This window comes from Melanostigma gelatinosum, assembly GCF_949748355.1.
Source record: "Melanostigma gelatinosum genome assembly, chromosome: 7".
Lineage (NCBI taxonomy): Eukaryota > Metazoa > Chordata > Actinopteri > Perciformes > Zoarcidae > Melanostigma > Melanostigma gelatinosum.
The window spans coordinates 15950496-15966914 of NC_136640.1; the positions used below are offsets into that span (position 1 = coordinate 15950496).

General features: G+C 42.7%; 1 protein-coding gene across 4 annotated transcripts; it reads left to right on the forward strand.

Moving 5' to 3' along the window:
• Positions 1-246: 246 nt before the first annotated feature.
• hic1 (hypermethylated in cancer 1) lies at positions 247-9933 on the forward strand. 4 transcript variants are annotated; one of them, XM_079271874.1, is made up of 2 exons: positions 247-391; positions 6386-9933. In XM_079271874.1, exons 1-2 carry the CDS (start codon positions 332-334, stop codon positions 8597-8599), a joined length of 2274 nt encoding a protein of 757 aa, XP_079128000.1. In that variant the 5' UTR covers positions 247-331; the 3' UTR covers positions 8600-9933. The 4 variants fall into 4 exon arrangements, with proteins under 4 accessions (XP_079128000.1, XP_079128002.1, XP_079128001.1 ...); XM_079271876.1 differs by having other exon boundaries at positions 284-391; positions 6402-9933; XM_079271875.1 differs by lacking the exon at positions 247-391 and adding an exon at positions 1714-1814.
• Positions 9934-16419: the final 6486 nt, after the last annotated feature.

The window sequence follows — 16419 nt, forward strand, 5'->3', positions numbered from 1 at the left end:
TTGTATTGTGCTCCCAAAATAGTGGTCATAGCGTAACTACGTTTGAATCCCCCCTCCACAGCATGTTCTCCTTGATAACACCAATAGGACTCGCTACCGCCAAGTTCCCCCATTGGGTGTCGCTGTGCGCGTAAAGTCTCCTCCGGCAGGTTTGGTCCGACCGGACCCCGGATCGTCTGAAGTGTCAGATTGTCTTGTTAACACGTGAGATAGCCAGTGCACGGAAGAGGGTGAAAACACGGGGGAAACCGGGAGACAGAGGGCTGCAAAATTAGGCGAAAGAGAGTTTTTGAGAGAGAGTCGGACTCGGCGGAAACTGCGGAGGTCCTAAATGAGGGAATGCCGAAAAGGAGAGCAGACATACGGCCAGAGCACCAGACATGAGTCCGAGGTAAGATTGTGATACGGCAGAGGGGCAGGGATGACATTCATGCAGACGTGTGAGTGACACGCTGAGCGGTTTTTTTTAGTGGACGACTATGATGAGTTTATCCAAGTTTTGTTGTACTGTATATGTCTTTTCGTTTTGAGTCGATGGTCCTGATGAAGCCTTCAGTGACGTTACATACAAAGCTTGAGCATCTGGATCATATGAGCGCGTCCGGCCTCACGCTGATCGGATTTACACTCACTTCGGCTATTTTTGAATTTTTTATTTCTCAGTTTTAAATTGACATATTTAAATTATGTATGGTTTTGTGGAGAAGGTGTTCAGCATACGATGTAGGCTTTAATTAAGCAAGAGAAAGAAATATAAATAAAGATGTTTTAATAATAGTATAAAATAGTGGGCTCTATGTTATGCCATGGAGCTGCGTTTTTCTTATTATCATCAGAATATTTTGAGAGCAAACCCTTGTGGTGAAAAATCGTAGAAGTTGGGGATGATACGTATCCAAAGTGCTCTTTAAGTGAAGCTGGGCGGGGGGGGGGGGGGGGGGGGGGCTGTTAAATCTTCCCAGGGGAGGTCTGCAGGTGAGACACGCCTTATTTTAACAGTTCTATTCATTTTGCCCAATTAAAAAGCGTACAATGAATGAATAGTTGTGAATGGATTTTCTAAATGACACAATAAAGTAAAAGGATTTGTGATCAATTTGGATTTTATTTTGGCCTCAGGGACAGAATGATATTAAATGTGCTGGTGCTCGGGGGGAGTCTAATTCCTTGAAGGTCCTTGACATGAAAAGCTCCAACAACTCTTGATGTTACCAGTTCTATCCATCATTAAAGTTTCAAACGTTTAAGTGGGCTGCCTGATCATAAATATGCAACATACGTGCGTAATGGTTGCCTGTCTCTTTAAGACGATGTGTTGAGAAGTTCAAGTCGGGGTCACTTGAAGTTCCTGCCCTCTATCTTACCTTTTAGTTTTATTATAGACTGACATCACACGGGGCGCTAAAACACTTAAGGCGCATAGAGGCTTCATTATCATCCCGGTGCACGTTATTGCGCCGACTCAAAAATAGCTAAGGAAATTACTCGAAAAAAGAAATAGGAGGAAACTGGTGCTGGTCTAAGCACGTCTTTTTTTATAGAAAGGGATGAGAAAGAGGGGAGAGGAGGGGCAGAGAGACACACAGAAAGAGGGAGAGGGCGGAAAGTGGGTGGGAGGACGGACCTAAGGAGCGACAAGAAATTCATATCAATTAATAATCATAAAAAAAGAGCTGGCAGACGCGCTCGGAAAACTGGCATGGTTTTTTGGAGGCTGGCAGTTCAAAGCTGAAACGTCAGATATGACTCCTAGACTGCTGAGATGATCATTAAGGGAGACTTAGATCGGATGGCAGAAGAGATCGGGCATGCAGGTAAGAGCTGATATGCTTTACACGCACAGGCCCCCAAACCAGAACAGGGGAAGCTTGACATTTAGGGGTTTATCCGTTACACTGTGCGGTGCATGGTGCCAGAGAGTAAATATGTTTTTTTAATGAATCGTTGACATATTTGTATTTTATATCATGTCGCGTTTTGCCTCGTTTTTATTCCAGTATGATTTTAATGTCGACAGGGGAGGCTCCGCTCATTCTTCTTTCCGCATTTAATTGGAGTCGGTCGAAAATATGTCTTCTTTTATTTTTCGAATAAATAATTCGCCATAGGACACTCAATTAATTAGTAAAATCATTCCGGATCAGTCAAATGTAATGACCAATTCAGATTACAATATGATTCAAAGATCTGCAAATTTATGTAAAAGAACAACAAGTCTGTTTCACTTTAAACACATCAGTGTTTTTTTTAAGATATCACCTTCGAGTTTAATTATATTTAAATATATTGAAACTCAAATTGAACGCAAACGTTAAAGAGAACATCGACCTCTGTTAAAGGGGAACTTCAAGTTCTTCAGTAATCATTTTAAGAAGGAAGCAACAGTAAAATCATGATCGTGTCTCTAGACAATGTAAAACAGGCCCAGCACTGTGTGTAATAATATCACGACTGAGTTTAGGCGAACACAGACACACCAACAAATATTGTAGGAATATTTTTTGAGGGGGATATTTAAGTTTATGAATTTCTGGTTTCCTGTATAAAATCCAGTACTCTATATACATGCAGCCTATAAAAGAAGCTCCAGCGCTGTTGACAGCACTGAAGAAGAAACAGTTGTCTGATTGTCCCTGAAGAAGCCTAGAGCTGAAAACAGTCCGTTTGTGGAGGCGATTTAAGGCTATCTTGGCGGCGATAAGGTGAACTTTTGTAAGACGAGGATGCAGCTCAAAGAGATGCGGCCACTCGTGATTCGGTTTACTGCACAATATGTGAGGAGTAGCCTAAAGAGTAAAACAGATGAGAGACACAGAGAGGAGGCGCGCGACGCACAAAGTCAGCAGACAACTTGATGCTTTGCTTGCAAAACGGGACGTGAAGTACTCAAATCTTATTAGGCGATGCACTTCAAAACTTGCTGATCGATAAACCGTGACACTGGCAGATACAACTTTCATAGCTTCAATTTCATGTCATTTTCAAATAAATAGTCTATGTATTAGAAGAATTTATAAAAAAAATAAACAATACAATTAACGTTCATACAATTCAATAGTCTGCAGTATAATCTGCACGATAATAAATGTACGTGTTGATTATCATATTAATTTGATTAATACGTTATCTGCTCTCTAAATAAACGGCTAACTCGGTTCCCATCAAGATTAAGACGCTGTCATACTTCCGACAATATTTTATAAATGTGTGATGGTTTTTAGATGCGCGATTACACAGGAAACTGTCTCTTATGCTCCATGATGTTTGATGACCAGACTGAAACTCAACGTATTCACCTATCATGGGTGCTGCTGCTCGAGCTGCGCTTCGGGATGCAGTTTTTCTAACCTAAATGTGAAACTCAGTCTTTTATTTGAATGCGTGTATTTGCCTCTAATGAGTCACAAAAAAATTGGGTTGGATGAAAAAAGTATAAAAAAGTATAAAACTTTGCTATTTTATTCTGACTTTGTACTGCAGTGTTGCCTCATCAATTGAACATGGGCTGTATATGAACATGGTCAAATGGGTTCTAAAATAAACAAGGAGGCATGAGCATGGGCAGCAAATTGAAATGAAAGAAAACAAAATGTCAACACAATGTTTTAAGCAGATGTCTGGAGTGTTTATGTGACTGAGGCTGCATGTAGAGGACGTTTAGTCTCCCGCTTCACCCTAAACCACAAAAGTGACAAAACAGAGAAAACCAATGGGCTGTGAATATTAACCGATCAAAGCAAATAACTGAATGTCATCGATGCAAACTATATCACCATCATCTAAGTTTCCAGCATGTTGACGGGTCATTAAAAATAATGCTGTCAGATGGAAACGGACATGCATCAGAATGACGTAAGTAACCCTCTCACTCTATGAGCAACCTAGATCAATGATTTAATTTAGCCTGTTTAACACAACAGACTGACAAAACAAGCTGTACTGCAAGCTTTGTATGCTTACAAGAACACTATAGCTTGCTCTAAGATGTGTTCTCTCACTAAAAATCATTGCGATCATAGATGGCTTCCGAACAGGATGCTGTGGGCTGCACATGCCCTCCAGATCAAGAGTTTTATAAAACATGTTTTACTGTTATCTTTCTTTTTTTTTGTCAGTATAGGCTACATCAAACAGTGAGCTCAGCTATTTTAAAAGGCAAGTTATAGCTTCTCAAAAGACTCATACTGATCACAACGAGAAAAGAGACTCTTCTTGTCTTGATGGGAAACCCACAGCTACCTAGACTGTTGTTACCACAAGACCGTACCAAAAATATTTAGTTGTGAGCACAGCACAGTGCAGGTGCACAGAAATGGTGCTTGGGGCAGATTGTTTTTTTCTTGCTTCACAAAAGATTTTACAAAATTTGTCAAATGTGGATTTAAAAGCTCTGTTAAAAAAAAATCTAATGTCATCAATCAGAATGTAAAGAATATCTTTCCTTTATGCTCTGTGATGCAATAAATACATAATACAGCGCTGTAGACCGCATACAGACCAGAATGCACACTGATTGTGTGTGTGTGTGTGTGTGTGAGGACACAACGTGCCACCATGCTCCGCGCAGTAACCAGTCACAGTAACAGTAAGCTAAACACCCCTTCATGCAATAGACTCTGCAAAAGTGCAGCATGCTGTGGAAAGTACTTGGTCTATTCCTCATATCACTCTCATTTCTAAACACGTTTGATCTGACCGACGATTGAAATTTATAGTAAAATATGACCGTTGAGTAATCAAAGCCAGACAGAAACCAGAAGTGGAAACACTTTAGATGACAACTAGGGACATGATGGAGAGTAAATATCTAAACCTGTCCTACCCACCTTCTAACTCATAGCATTTTTTAAATTTTATATTCATGACCAAATCATAAATAATAAATAGCATACAAGTCATACGTGTAGGTATTAGGACAGAACCTAATAATACTTTTCATAGAAAGAGAGATTTTTTCTTCAACAGGGATGCCTGTTCTCCGCATGATCACCAGCTGGACGTCATGATTGTTCTGACTTTTCATTTTCCGTTTCATCACTGATGAAATCAGTGTTTCCTTCTGATGTTATATGCCTGATGCTGAACATGCATTTAACAAAATACACATCTACAATTGTATTTACGAGAGGCCTTGAGGTTTCGGACTGAACCTTTCTTTTTTTTTTTACTGTGGGAGAAGATAATAGTCATATTACTTTTTGTTCAGGATTCTCCAGAATTCCATATGAACTCATTTGTCTGGGTCTATTTTACCCAAATTCATACTTCCCTGTTCTTGTGCTGAGCGTGCACACTGAACAAAATAAACAAGAAGTGAATGAGCTGGTGTCAGGAAGACCATAATCAGACGGATGACATGATATTTATTTAGTAGCTTGTTTCCCATCGGTGAGACTAAGCCCTTAGGGACAGTTCGAGGCGTTTTATCTCACATGTAAACTGTCCTCAGATGCCACTGGTTGAACAATACTCGGTGTTTCATGCATTTATTTTAGGCTTGATGGAACAATTAGTGTTGCTGTTTGAGCGTGTGTGTGTGTGAATCTGTGTGTGTGTGTGCGCATTCGATTCCTGGAGCTCATTTCAAGGTAAAATATTGAACCATGTAACATCGGGTGCGTTCGGTGTTACTTACCGGTATATGAAAGGGGAGCCGAAAGATCTATCTTTTTTTTGGGATGTGTGCTTCTCTCACAGGTTTTATACCTGCTGTTCATCATACTTGTGAAACAGTCATCCCTTGTTTTGTTTAAAACCCTGCACACTACTTCTGGAATACTTTATCAGGAAGCCAGCGGTTACAAAATATAGATCTGCCGTTCTCTGAATTCAGTTTTGTCTTTCTTCTTGCTCGCTGCAGAGGAAGTGAATGCGTTGACTTGAATTTCTGATAATGAGAAAACCATTGCAACTGCTCACCTTTAGCTAAAGTTCACTTCTACAGAGTAGCATCCACGTGCACTTTCACACATAAGTTCTGCTTTTGTGCATGTTCCATTCAGTGGAATCAATGAATTAAACATGATTATGTAAACTGGAGCTGTTACGATGCATTTGCATAAAAATGCAATTCAATTCAGGGATGTGTCGTGTTTCTAAAGGAAATCTGTTATTAATTCATTAATTCATTAATCTATATTAATCCTCATAGATGTATGTGAATGCATATTTTTGCAATTAAAAAAAAAACTCTTGTGAAGGCAATCAAACGTTTTGGCACACAAACCTCTTAAATATATTTTAATATAGTCTGATGTATCAATCATAGATTACATAGATTATTTTTATACAATGCATCAATAATCATTTTCGTGGTGCAAAAAAAATGACAGATTTATTGTGCTTTTGTGTGTTGAAAAGCTGACTGCCGCATGATGTTTTACAGATATCTGTTGTTGCAGGTGGCGGACTGAAGACGATGCTGGGTGCCATGGAAGTTCCAAGTCATGCTAGGGATCTCCTCCTGCAGCTCAACAGCCAACGAACCAAAGGCTTCCTGTGTGATGTTATCATTGTGGTGCAGAACGCCCTCTTCAGAGCTCACAAGAACATTCTGGCTGCCAGCAGCCTCTACTTGAAATCTTTGGTGGTCCATGACAATCTCATCAACCTCGACCACGAGATGGTGAGTCCAGGGGTCTTCAGGGTCATTCTGGACTACATCTACACAGGCCGCCTTAGTGAGGGAGACCCCACTTCTCCCACTGAACCCAATCTAGGGGCTGTCTTGGCAGCAGCCAGCTACCTTCAGCTGCTTGACTTAGTGGCCTTGTGCAAAAAGAAGCTGAAAAGAAATGGCAAGTACCCTCCCCGCCCAGGTCCTGCATTTCTGCCCTACCCAAAGATGGGGCCCAATAGCATGGGTTTAGGGAGTGGTGGCAGGTATAGGATTTCTACTCCTGTCATTCAATCCTGCCCTCCAGGAGGAATTTTGAACAGCCATGCAACCCGGGCATCACCACTAGAGGAGCTAGTTCCCCATCGACTAGCCATTCATGCTGGGGAGCTGTATGCTCCAACCTCCATCCAGGGCTGTCAGGTGTTCCCGTCCCTGCAGTCTGCTCTGCCCGCCCAGCTTGGGCGCTCAGTCCACCCTGAGAGGAACTGCTCCCCCAACTACGGCCTGGATCTCTCCAAGAAAAGCCCCAACTCCCAGTCACAGCACACACCCTCTCGATCCCATCTGGCAAACGCTCACAATGATGACGAGCGAGACGGGACCCTGAGCGGCCGCGCCAGTCCCATGCAGAGAATGAATGGAAGGGCCTTCCCCTCAGAAAAAATGGAGACCACCGACCAGGCAAGCTCCCTCACTCCTCCACATTTCCCCCATCTCAACCAGCCTCTTGGCCCACACCTCCCCCACCTGCACCGCTCAGGCCCCCAGGCCAGAGATCGCTACCCATGTCCCCCCAGCCCTGACACCCCAACGGAAGCTGGAGAGACGGGCAGAGATATGGGCAACATCTACCGCTGGGTGAAACATGAGCCACTATCATACACAGCTGAAGATGAAGATGAGGATGAGGATGAGGAGGAAGGAGGTGAAAATGGAAACCAGCATCATAACCACAACAAAGCTGGGGAGGAGAGTGAAGGAGCCGACGACAAGAGCGGGTCAGGCACAGAGGAGACAGGCAGTAGTGAAGGCCGCCCGTCCCCTTCTGGACCGATGGGGAGGTTCCACATGCCGTATGAGCCTGAGAGCTTCGGGGACAATCTGTATGTCTGCATCCCCTGTGACAAAGGCTTCCCGAGCTCAGAGCAGCTCAATGCACACGTGGAGACACACACGGAAGAAGAGCTGTATGGCAACTCTGGTGGCGAGATGGGAAACAGCAATAACAGCAGCACCAAAAACATAAGCAGTAATACAAACGGTTATGGGAGCAGTTTGAACAGTCTGTCCCACCTGGACACCAAGTCCAGCCATGGGCTGAGCTCAGGGGGCATCGGAGAGATGATCCGACCCTACCGCTGTTCCTCCTGCGAGAAGTCCTACAAAGACCCAGCCACTTTGCGGCAGCATGAGAAGACCCACTGGCTGACTCGGCCTTACCCCTGCAGCATCTGTGGCAAGAAGTTCACGCAGCGGGGCACCATGACCCGCCACATGCGCAGCCACCTGGGCCTTAAACCTTTTGCCTGCGACTCCTGTGGCATGCGCTTCACCCGCCAGTATCGCCTCACCGAGCACATGCGCATCCACTCCGGGGAGAAGCCCTATGAATGTCAGGTGTGCGGGGGAAAGTTCGCCCAGCAGCGCAACCTCATCAGCCACATGAAGATGCACAGCAGTGGAGGGACTGCGGGGGGCCTGACCGCAGATGGGAAGCTGAAGCTGGACTTTTCTGAAGGCATCTATCCTCTGAGTAAATATGCAGCAGAGCATCTGGGGCTGAAGCAGGAGAAGGCCAATGAGCTTCTCATCCAAGCCCAGCAGCAGCTTGTTGCTGATGCAAAGGTCATAGAAAGCCTTTACCCGCTGTCCAAACTGGCCTCAGAGCACCTGGGCCTCTCCCACGACAAGATGGACGTCCTGGGCCAACCCCTCCCCCCTCCCGAAGCCCGCACCATTGACCGCTACTCACCCAGCTAAGACCACAAGACCTGTATGAATGGCATTCACCGATAGGTCTGTGTGTGCACACATAACTTGCAGTATTCTAAAGCCATTCACCTCAACTCAATATCTCCACTGCACCTCAGACTCAGGCCAAGAGGAATTGGTCTGTTCATGCACACCAACATGTGTAGACTGTAAGTGCCTTTCTATGCATCTAATGCATCTTTAAGTCCTCCTTCATAAAGGAGCTCTGTGCTAGTTCGTGACCAAGAGACACTCATTCAAACAAGTACAGTATTTATGTACAGTGTATGCAAAAAAACGTTTGAAAATTATAGCCATTGAGCCAAAGTGACAAATTGAAAACCCAAATGAAATTGTTTTTATTTATTTTTGTATTATGGTGAACTCCAAAGAGAAACTGTTGCAAGGAAACGTTGCAATCTGACCCTAAACCTGTGTACTATTAAATATCATCTTTTTACAAAAAATGAAAAAGCACCTAAGGACAACATTCAGGGTTTCGGTCCAGATCTGAGCGGAACTTTTACAAAATGAATACGCCAACTCTTCTGGACTTTAAAGTAATGGGTGGATGTATCTTTTTTCTTCTTTTTTTCTGTTGTGGGGGTACTGGACAATTTATGTATCTCACTCTCCAGCTTCTCCAAATCATGTTCATTCTTCCCAAGTCGCAAGGAAATGACTGAACGATAAGAGCAATTGCTTCGGCATTTCGGTAAAGTGTCCCCTGTTTTTATTTCCTCCACATTTTGAAAAGTAACCCACTCCCCCACATATTTTGTGCGGATAAAGGCTCCTACTACGTGCCAGTTATAGTAGCTTAATCAGCCTTACACTCGTGTTAGTGCGTAACCCTTCTTGAGCATTTTCCAAACTTCCTTTGCATTTTGACTGACATCCCTTAGCTTTCAGTTGTTATTGAGAGGCAGTAAGCACAGCCCTGTGATCTCATTTCTGGGACATGATTACACATACCCAACTGATGACACACTAATCCCTGTTCATGATGAGTGCAGCTTCATCTCATGGTGCAGACGAAGCTTGGGTGTTGCACGCTGACATTGTGTAGCATTTGCAATTACCGATGCAGCCGATCAGAAAAGGCTCGGACAGAATTAATTGCACAGAAATTTGTCAGTTACTATCGGGAGCAATTACTCGATTTGCAGCAGCACAATGATTCATCGTGTAGCGGCAGTAGTCGGATGCCGCATTGCAGCTCCGCTGTCCGACCTCCCTCCCTTGTAGTCTGTTGTCTGGGACCCCTGCTACTGTTGACAGGCCAAAGTGAGAGCCTGTGCTTTAAACGCGCTCCACTCCACTCACCACACACATATATACACCCCACCTCCCTCCACACACACACACACACACACACACACACACACACACACACACACACACACACACACACACACACACACACACACACACACACACACACACACACACACACACACACACACACACACACACACACACACACACACACTTAGCGAGCTGCTAATCTGTCTGTGATATGAACATAAGGGGTTTGTGGGTCTTCCCTGGAAGCCAGCGGGTGAACAGCACATCCCAGCTGCTGGGCCTCAGTAATCCCTGTGAAATTTCACTTTCTTCTGGACAATTCCCACTGCTCGCCGGCATGATGTCCCATTTCATGCCTGCCATCTTACCCCTCTGATCCACTTATTAACATCATATCCGAGCCTAGCAAATGTCTGCCGGCCTGGCCCCCCTTCCCCGCTGGTATCAGACGCGGAAACAAAGAATGACATATTTCTGAGTTGGCTGACCAGCAGTTCCTCCAGCTTGAAAACAAAAGAGCACTTAAAGGTTGCGGGTTGACGGCACATTTTTGTCTTTAAAATGTTTATTCCAAAGAACATGCTGGCCTTTTCTTTTCCTTTTTTTTCCCACTTGTACTGGTCCTTGATTCAGATCAAAAATGTCTGACCACTATAGTGCCAATGCCAACCTCAGTGGGTGAATGTGAAGACTAAAGCCATAAATACACTGTGATAGACGTGGTAAATCTTAAAGGCTAAAAAGAAAAAAACAGAGACAATGTGCCTGACTTTTGAGATTTGTTTTTTAAATGTAACAATAATTTAAGGGCTTTTCTTTTCTGTAGCATATGATCATATCAAACATGTTGTTTTCTGTCACTTACTTTTCTTTATTTTGATTTGAACTGAAAGCAGCGCACGTGAAACTGGTGCTTACCTCAGGACTGAACCCAGCATGGGGACTCTAAGCTTTACTAAACCTTTGAATTATCAACACACACACAATTAAACAGACACACATGCACACACTCACACACAGTTTTTTTTTTATTGTCATATTAACAGGGCAGTTGTCCTGTGTTAAACCTGTGGTTATTTCTGTGTTTATACATTTCTTGTTACAGTTTTATGATGGAGAGATAACATGTGATATTAACATATTTTTAGTTTTTATTTTGACTATGCGGTATACATTTTCTATTGTGTTGTCCTCAAAGAGGTTTGTGCCGGTCTGACCAATTCCATTGCTACAACATAAGGCAAAGTAATTTTGGTAGTATCTTAACTGGCTGTTTGTGAATTTCTAAACCTCACTTTAGTGAGCATCAATCTTTGGTATCAACCACACATACAAGGTCTAGGTGACAGGTGTTGTGCTTTGAAATGTCTCCACAAGACATAATGTATTCCCAGTACTTCCCTAAAGAGACGAGCAGTGGCTTTGCAGGGCGAGTATGAACACCAGCCTCACATTGTGTGACCCCCTTTCTCCAGAGGGTAGTGAACCTTCAATGACGGGAGTCAGACTGAGGCTGCCCATGCACACAAACACACAGGAAGTCAGCTTGTTTTGGATGACGCTTCAAGTTTTGGGACTTTTTTGTTTTGCTCTTCGACAAATAAAAACAAAGGATAGCATAAATGAAACAGAAAGTGCTTGGTCCACGAGCTTGTGCATACGTGCTAAAGATGTTGGGGGAGAAGGAAGTAACAGTCGTGGGAATTTCAGTCCTCTCACTCCTTCTCATTCACGAGTTGAAATGAAAGGCGGTCTCCTCCTTTTCCATGCCTTACACCATTAAAATAACACAAAGCGTTTCCACTGTCACTCCAAATCTGTGCAGGAGGGAAGAGCAAGATAATGGCCGAACATTTCTGTCGGATGTGCACTGTTTGAAATTTGCTTAATTGCATTAATGTGTATGACAGACGGAGGGCGAGGGTTGTGTATCTATAGAGAGGGGAAGCGTTTGCTTGTCTGTTTGCATGTCCCAATGCCGTTGGAGCGTACGGAGGGCCGTTAATGCATGTCCTGGGAATAGGGTCGGTGTGAAGGAGAAGAGCTAAGGAGCAGGAAGTGAACTTTTGGCTGGTGTGTTGTGTTGAGCAGGATGTGCCGTGTGTTTCTGCTCAGGGGCAGATAGAGAGACGGAGAATGGGGAGGGAGAGGAGCAGGGACGGCACAGCAGGGTGGATGCGAGCCATTGTCTCAGTATGAAAGCCTGTTCGTACTTCTGAAACCCTCCATTCAGAAAACAAGTAGACTGTATCTTCTCTTTTCCTTCCCCTCTTTGCTCTTTGGGAATAGACCTCTGCTCAGTGTCACGGTGATACGACATCACGGGCTTTCAAGGGCCGCGCGGCGATTTCGATATTTTCTTACAATTTGAGGACGTTGAGGATAAAATGGTTTGACATCCTTTTGGTCACAGGAATTCATCCCAATATTGTTACATATTTTTAAATATCTATTTTTAATTGGGGCAGCGTTGATCATTATGGAGGGCCTAGAAACTATAATGTAAATCACAATTTAAAAAACTGGCAGTATTTTTGTTGCTCTGTTGTTGATTCAATTATTGAAATTACAAACATCTTGTTTCAATTTACTGGCGTAGCCACGCGCCCCTGGGGGTTTTATGCCACAAGCCTTTATTAATGTTATTGATTTGACACAACAACCCAGAAAACCTCTCATTGCCACCAAAGTGGTTTAGATGAAGATGTTTTGAAAAGTAATAAAATCGGGCATATAAAACTATTTATCAGCTACATTAATTGATATAATAAATATAAATGAAAGCGGTAAGACAAACCACCAACATTGTATTATTTAGGCCACTTCATTCCTCTCTAATATTGTTATGGCAAGCATCCCGGGGCCGTAGCTTTTATAACACTAACAGTATAGAAGTAAAAACCTGGATGAGTTCCAATGGTCCTGCGTAGACCAAAAAAGGGTTTAGGTTAAATGTTGAAAAATTCAAAGTATGCCTTTAAGCTTTCTACCAGCGGCAGCGGGCCGAGGTCACCTGTGTGACTCTGATCTGCAATCGCAGCGCTGTTTGACAGTTATTGTATTTCACGATGTGTGCCAAAAGGACTGAAGCATTTAGCAGACATCGCAGATGCTCAAAGCAAAAGTCAGCGACAATATTTGTAGTTTCCACGGGTTGTGTTGTCGAGCAAAGCTTCTGACCAACTTTGACTTTGCCTTATTGTGAAAGCCATTCTCTTTGTGGCTAATGCGGCTTGAGAGCACAGCGCAGACATGTCACTATTGTCCAGTGTACATATTTCTGTTTTTACGAGGGTTCATTTTAAATGTAAGCTAGAGCCGAATGATATCAATAATCAAGCCTTGTTTTGGTGTTGAAACCAAAAACTGACTCTTAAGTCAACCAATGCAAACGTGCCTTCAATATAACTGCAATAACTCGTATGTATGCCTGTGTGTGTAGGTGCTCTGATGTGTCCACATAGTGCACCTGCCCATCTACATGTCTGAACGCCTTTCCCACAGTGTAGCAAGGTGAAGTACAAGAGAGAGATTTCACACTTTCAAGAGCCTTTATTACAAGCAGCTGCTTTAGATTTATTTCCCCAAACTGCACTTTTCTGGAAAAATCGTTGTATTGTGATTTTTTTATCCCCTAGAAGTCCCACAATTGCCTTTCCTCTAGCTCTTTGCTCTCTTTTGCTTTCCTCCTCTTCCTCCCTGTGCAGAGCTTGGCCACGCTCGTTCACCGCCCTTGTTACCTCGAAGCACAGCTTCCCTCTTCACCTCTCTCTCTCTCTCTCTCTCTCTCTCTCTTCTCTCTTTTTACACTCAACACAAACTGTTGACCCACAGCGCCCGCTGCCTCCCTCCTCTCCCATGATCCACTTACTTCCAGCTGTTTTTCATGCTGAAGAAGACAGTTGTCTAAATGTTTATGTGAGGAGCTACTTTCTTTTTCTTTAAGCCCTGATCAATTTCCAAAACGAACTTTGTGGCATGTGTTAAAATACAGGAGATGACGGGCCAAATAATAAAAAACAAAGTCTGACATCGTTATTGTATTCGGATCCTCAAGCCAAGAAAGGGCTGAAAGAGGGAGATTAAAGGCGGCATATCGTAGAGGAAATGCAGAATAATGTGAGGGGAAATGTTCGGGGGAAAATATGCTCAGAAAGATGCCAGTAAAGTAAACATGTATGAAATTGCACAATTGAGCCGGGCCTCCGCTGCACCAGCCAAGTCATGCACTGAGATGGAGAGAACAAGTAAGGGAGAGGAGTTGAGAGGAAAAAGAAGCAGAAACGGAGAGAAAAATAGCCTGTGCTTAATAGTCACAAGCTTCAGTAAATCACAAGGAAAAGCTGGCTGCTTTGTGAGTCTCTTCACCTCTTTTTTCCCCCCACCTCATTCTGTGAGCTTACTCTTTTTCATTTCCCTCTTTTAGGAAGTTATCTTGTGAGGAAATGTAGTTTTTCATTGTCGACTGCTGCAGGTCATTGTGAAGGTTTTTTTTCTTCTTCTAGATTTTAATGTTCATGTCAGCGTGCCCTCAGAGATGTCATCCTTTTGTCCAGACCTAACAATTATCACCCAATCAGCACACGACCCACAGTAGGCTCTTTGTAGTTGAATAGGAAAGGGGGTTCTGGCTGCCCGTGTCGTCTTCCATCTGTTTAGCTTGGACCTCTGTTTCTGTCTCTACCTTGAACACATACAAGACAAACTAAGTGGACTTTGGCTGGAATCTTTTCATTTACAGTGTACAACTTCTGCTCCAGAAGTTTCAATTTAAAGACAAACAAAGAGCAAGGACAAAACAAGTAGGAATTTGGAAGAGCAAAAGTTGGTCAAGGAGAAGATTTGATTGTATATATTTTACACACACGCAGACACACACAGCTGGATGGCAGACTGCTGCTCCAGCCCAGATTAGATCAGATTTAATTCGGTTTCCTTACTCGGTTTGGACTGTCGCTTCTTGTAGAAAAAGTCATTATTAAAGAAAAGGTGATTCCACTGACAGCTTCCTCCCAACACACACTAAAACCTACGCCAAAATGTTGCAGAGCCTCAGGGGCCTCACACACGCACGCACACACACACACACACACACACACACACACACACACACACACACACACACACACACACACACACACACACACACACACACACACACACAAATCTATTCTGGTTTTGGGAAATGGCTATGTGTAGAAATGATGGATTATGATCTAATGGAGATCAGTGTGACGTTTCGAGGTGGTTGTACCGGACTGTTTGTGGTTTACGGATGAGAAAGTTCAGCAGTAACACAGACTGCCACGCAGACAAGTAGTAGCTGCGGATGAATGGAAAAAAAACATGACAGAGCATACATGACTCATTTAAAATGGAAATGAGATTTTTCAGTGGAAGACAGGATCTTATTTCAGCAGGCATGGAGCGAACGTCCATGAAACATCAATAATGTTCAGTGTTTCATTTAGTGGTTTTACAAGAGTTCATACCATGAAACAATTCAAAGCAATACATTTAACCAAACAGTATTTTTGCATTTTCTGCATTTCATTGTCAATATTGATCTTACTTTGCTTAGAGAAATGAATGTATTTATTGCATGTCAAAATGTTTTATAATTCATTTTTGTGTACATTTCAATTGTGGGTTTTTATAATTTCATTTAATTATGGTGTCTTGGTAAAATCATGTTGATAAGGCTTTTGTTTTTTTAAAAGCCAATGTGAAAAATGTCATCTTTGTTTTGTTTGTTAGTATACTCAAAATCAACTTGGCAATAAAGTGAATTGCATAACGGATTTACAAGGAAATGTGTCATTATTACATTTATTTAGTGTTTCTTTGCACATCCAATTCAAAAACAAATAACGATATAATAATGCATAAATAATATACATTTCTGTTAGACAAACATTCCATTCAACCTTTTCAGATATGATTACATTTATAATCTTCAATCCACTAGATTTACCCCAATTCTAAATTCCATCACACCATAAGACCAGTACAGCAACCATTTATGTTTTTGACACATTTATTATGCATGATATGGGTTTCACATTAAAAAAGACAAAAAAACACGATCAAGACCATTTCACAGCAATGATGACCGCAAAAATGAGCAACTTCTTTACTTTTTCCTATAATGCATTCACATTCAAGTCCATATTCTCCAATGTGGAGACATGTGAGTGCCTCATTTAAGACAGAGAATTTCAAATGAATCTCATACATCACACACAGTCCACATGCAACAGTGAACAGATCCATTACTCTGTCAGCAGGAGCAAAACCAGCCAGGCAGGCGCACACACACACACACGCGCACGCACACACACACACACACACACGCATACACACACATCCTTTTCCACTGTGTGAAAATAACCTTATTAATACCAGCACATAAGAAATCATAGTGCCTTCCAGATGTTTGATATGAATCAAGCAACTTGACACAAATTAGGTCTTGACATTAAACAAATTTTAATTTTTTTCTCTCGGGTGCTGTAAATCAC

What these genes read in the sequence shown, in the direction of transcription:
- hic1 (XM_079271874.1), top strand. Translation starts at nt 332, where the DNA reads ATGAGGGAATGCCGAAAAGGAGAGCAGACATACGGCCAGAGCACCAGA. An exon ending in GCACCAGACATGAGTCCGAG is followed by an intron (nt 392 to 6,385) that starts GTAAGATTGTGA and finishes GATGTTTTACAG; the next exon opens with ATATCTGTTGTTGCAGGTGG.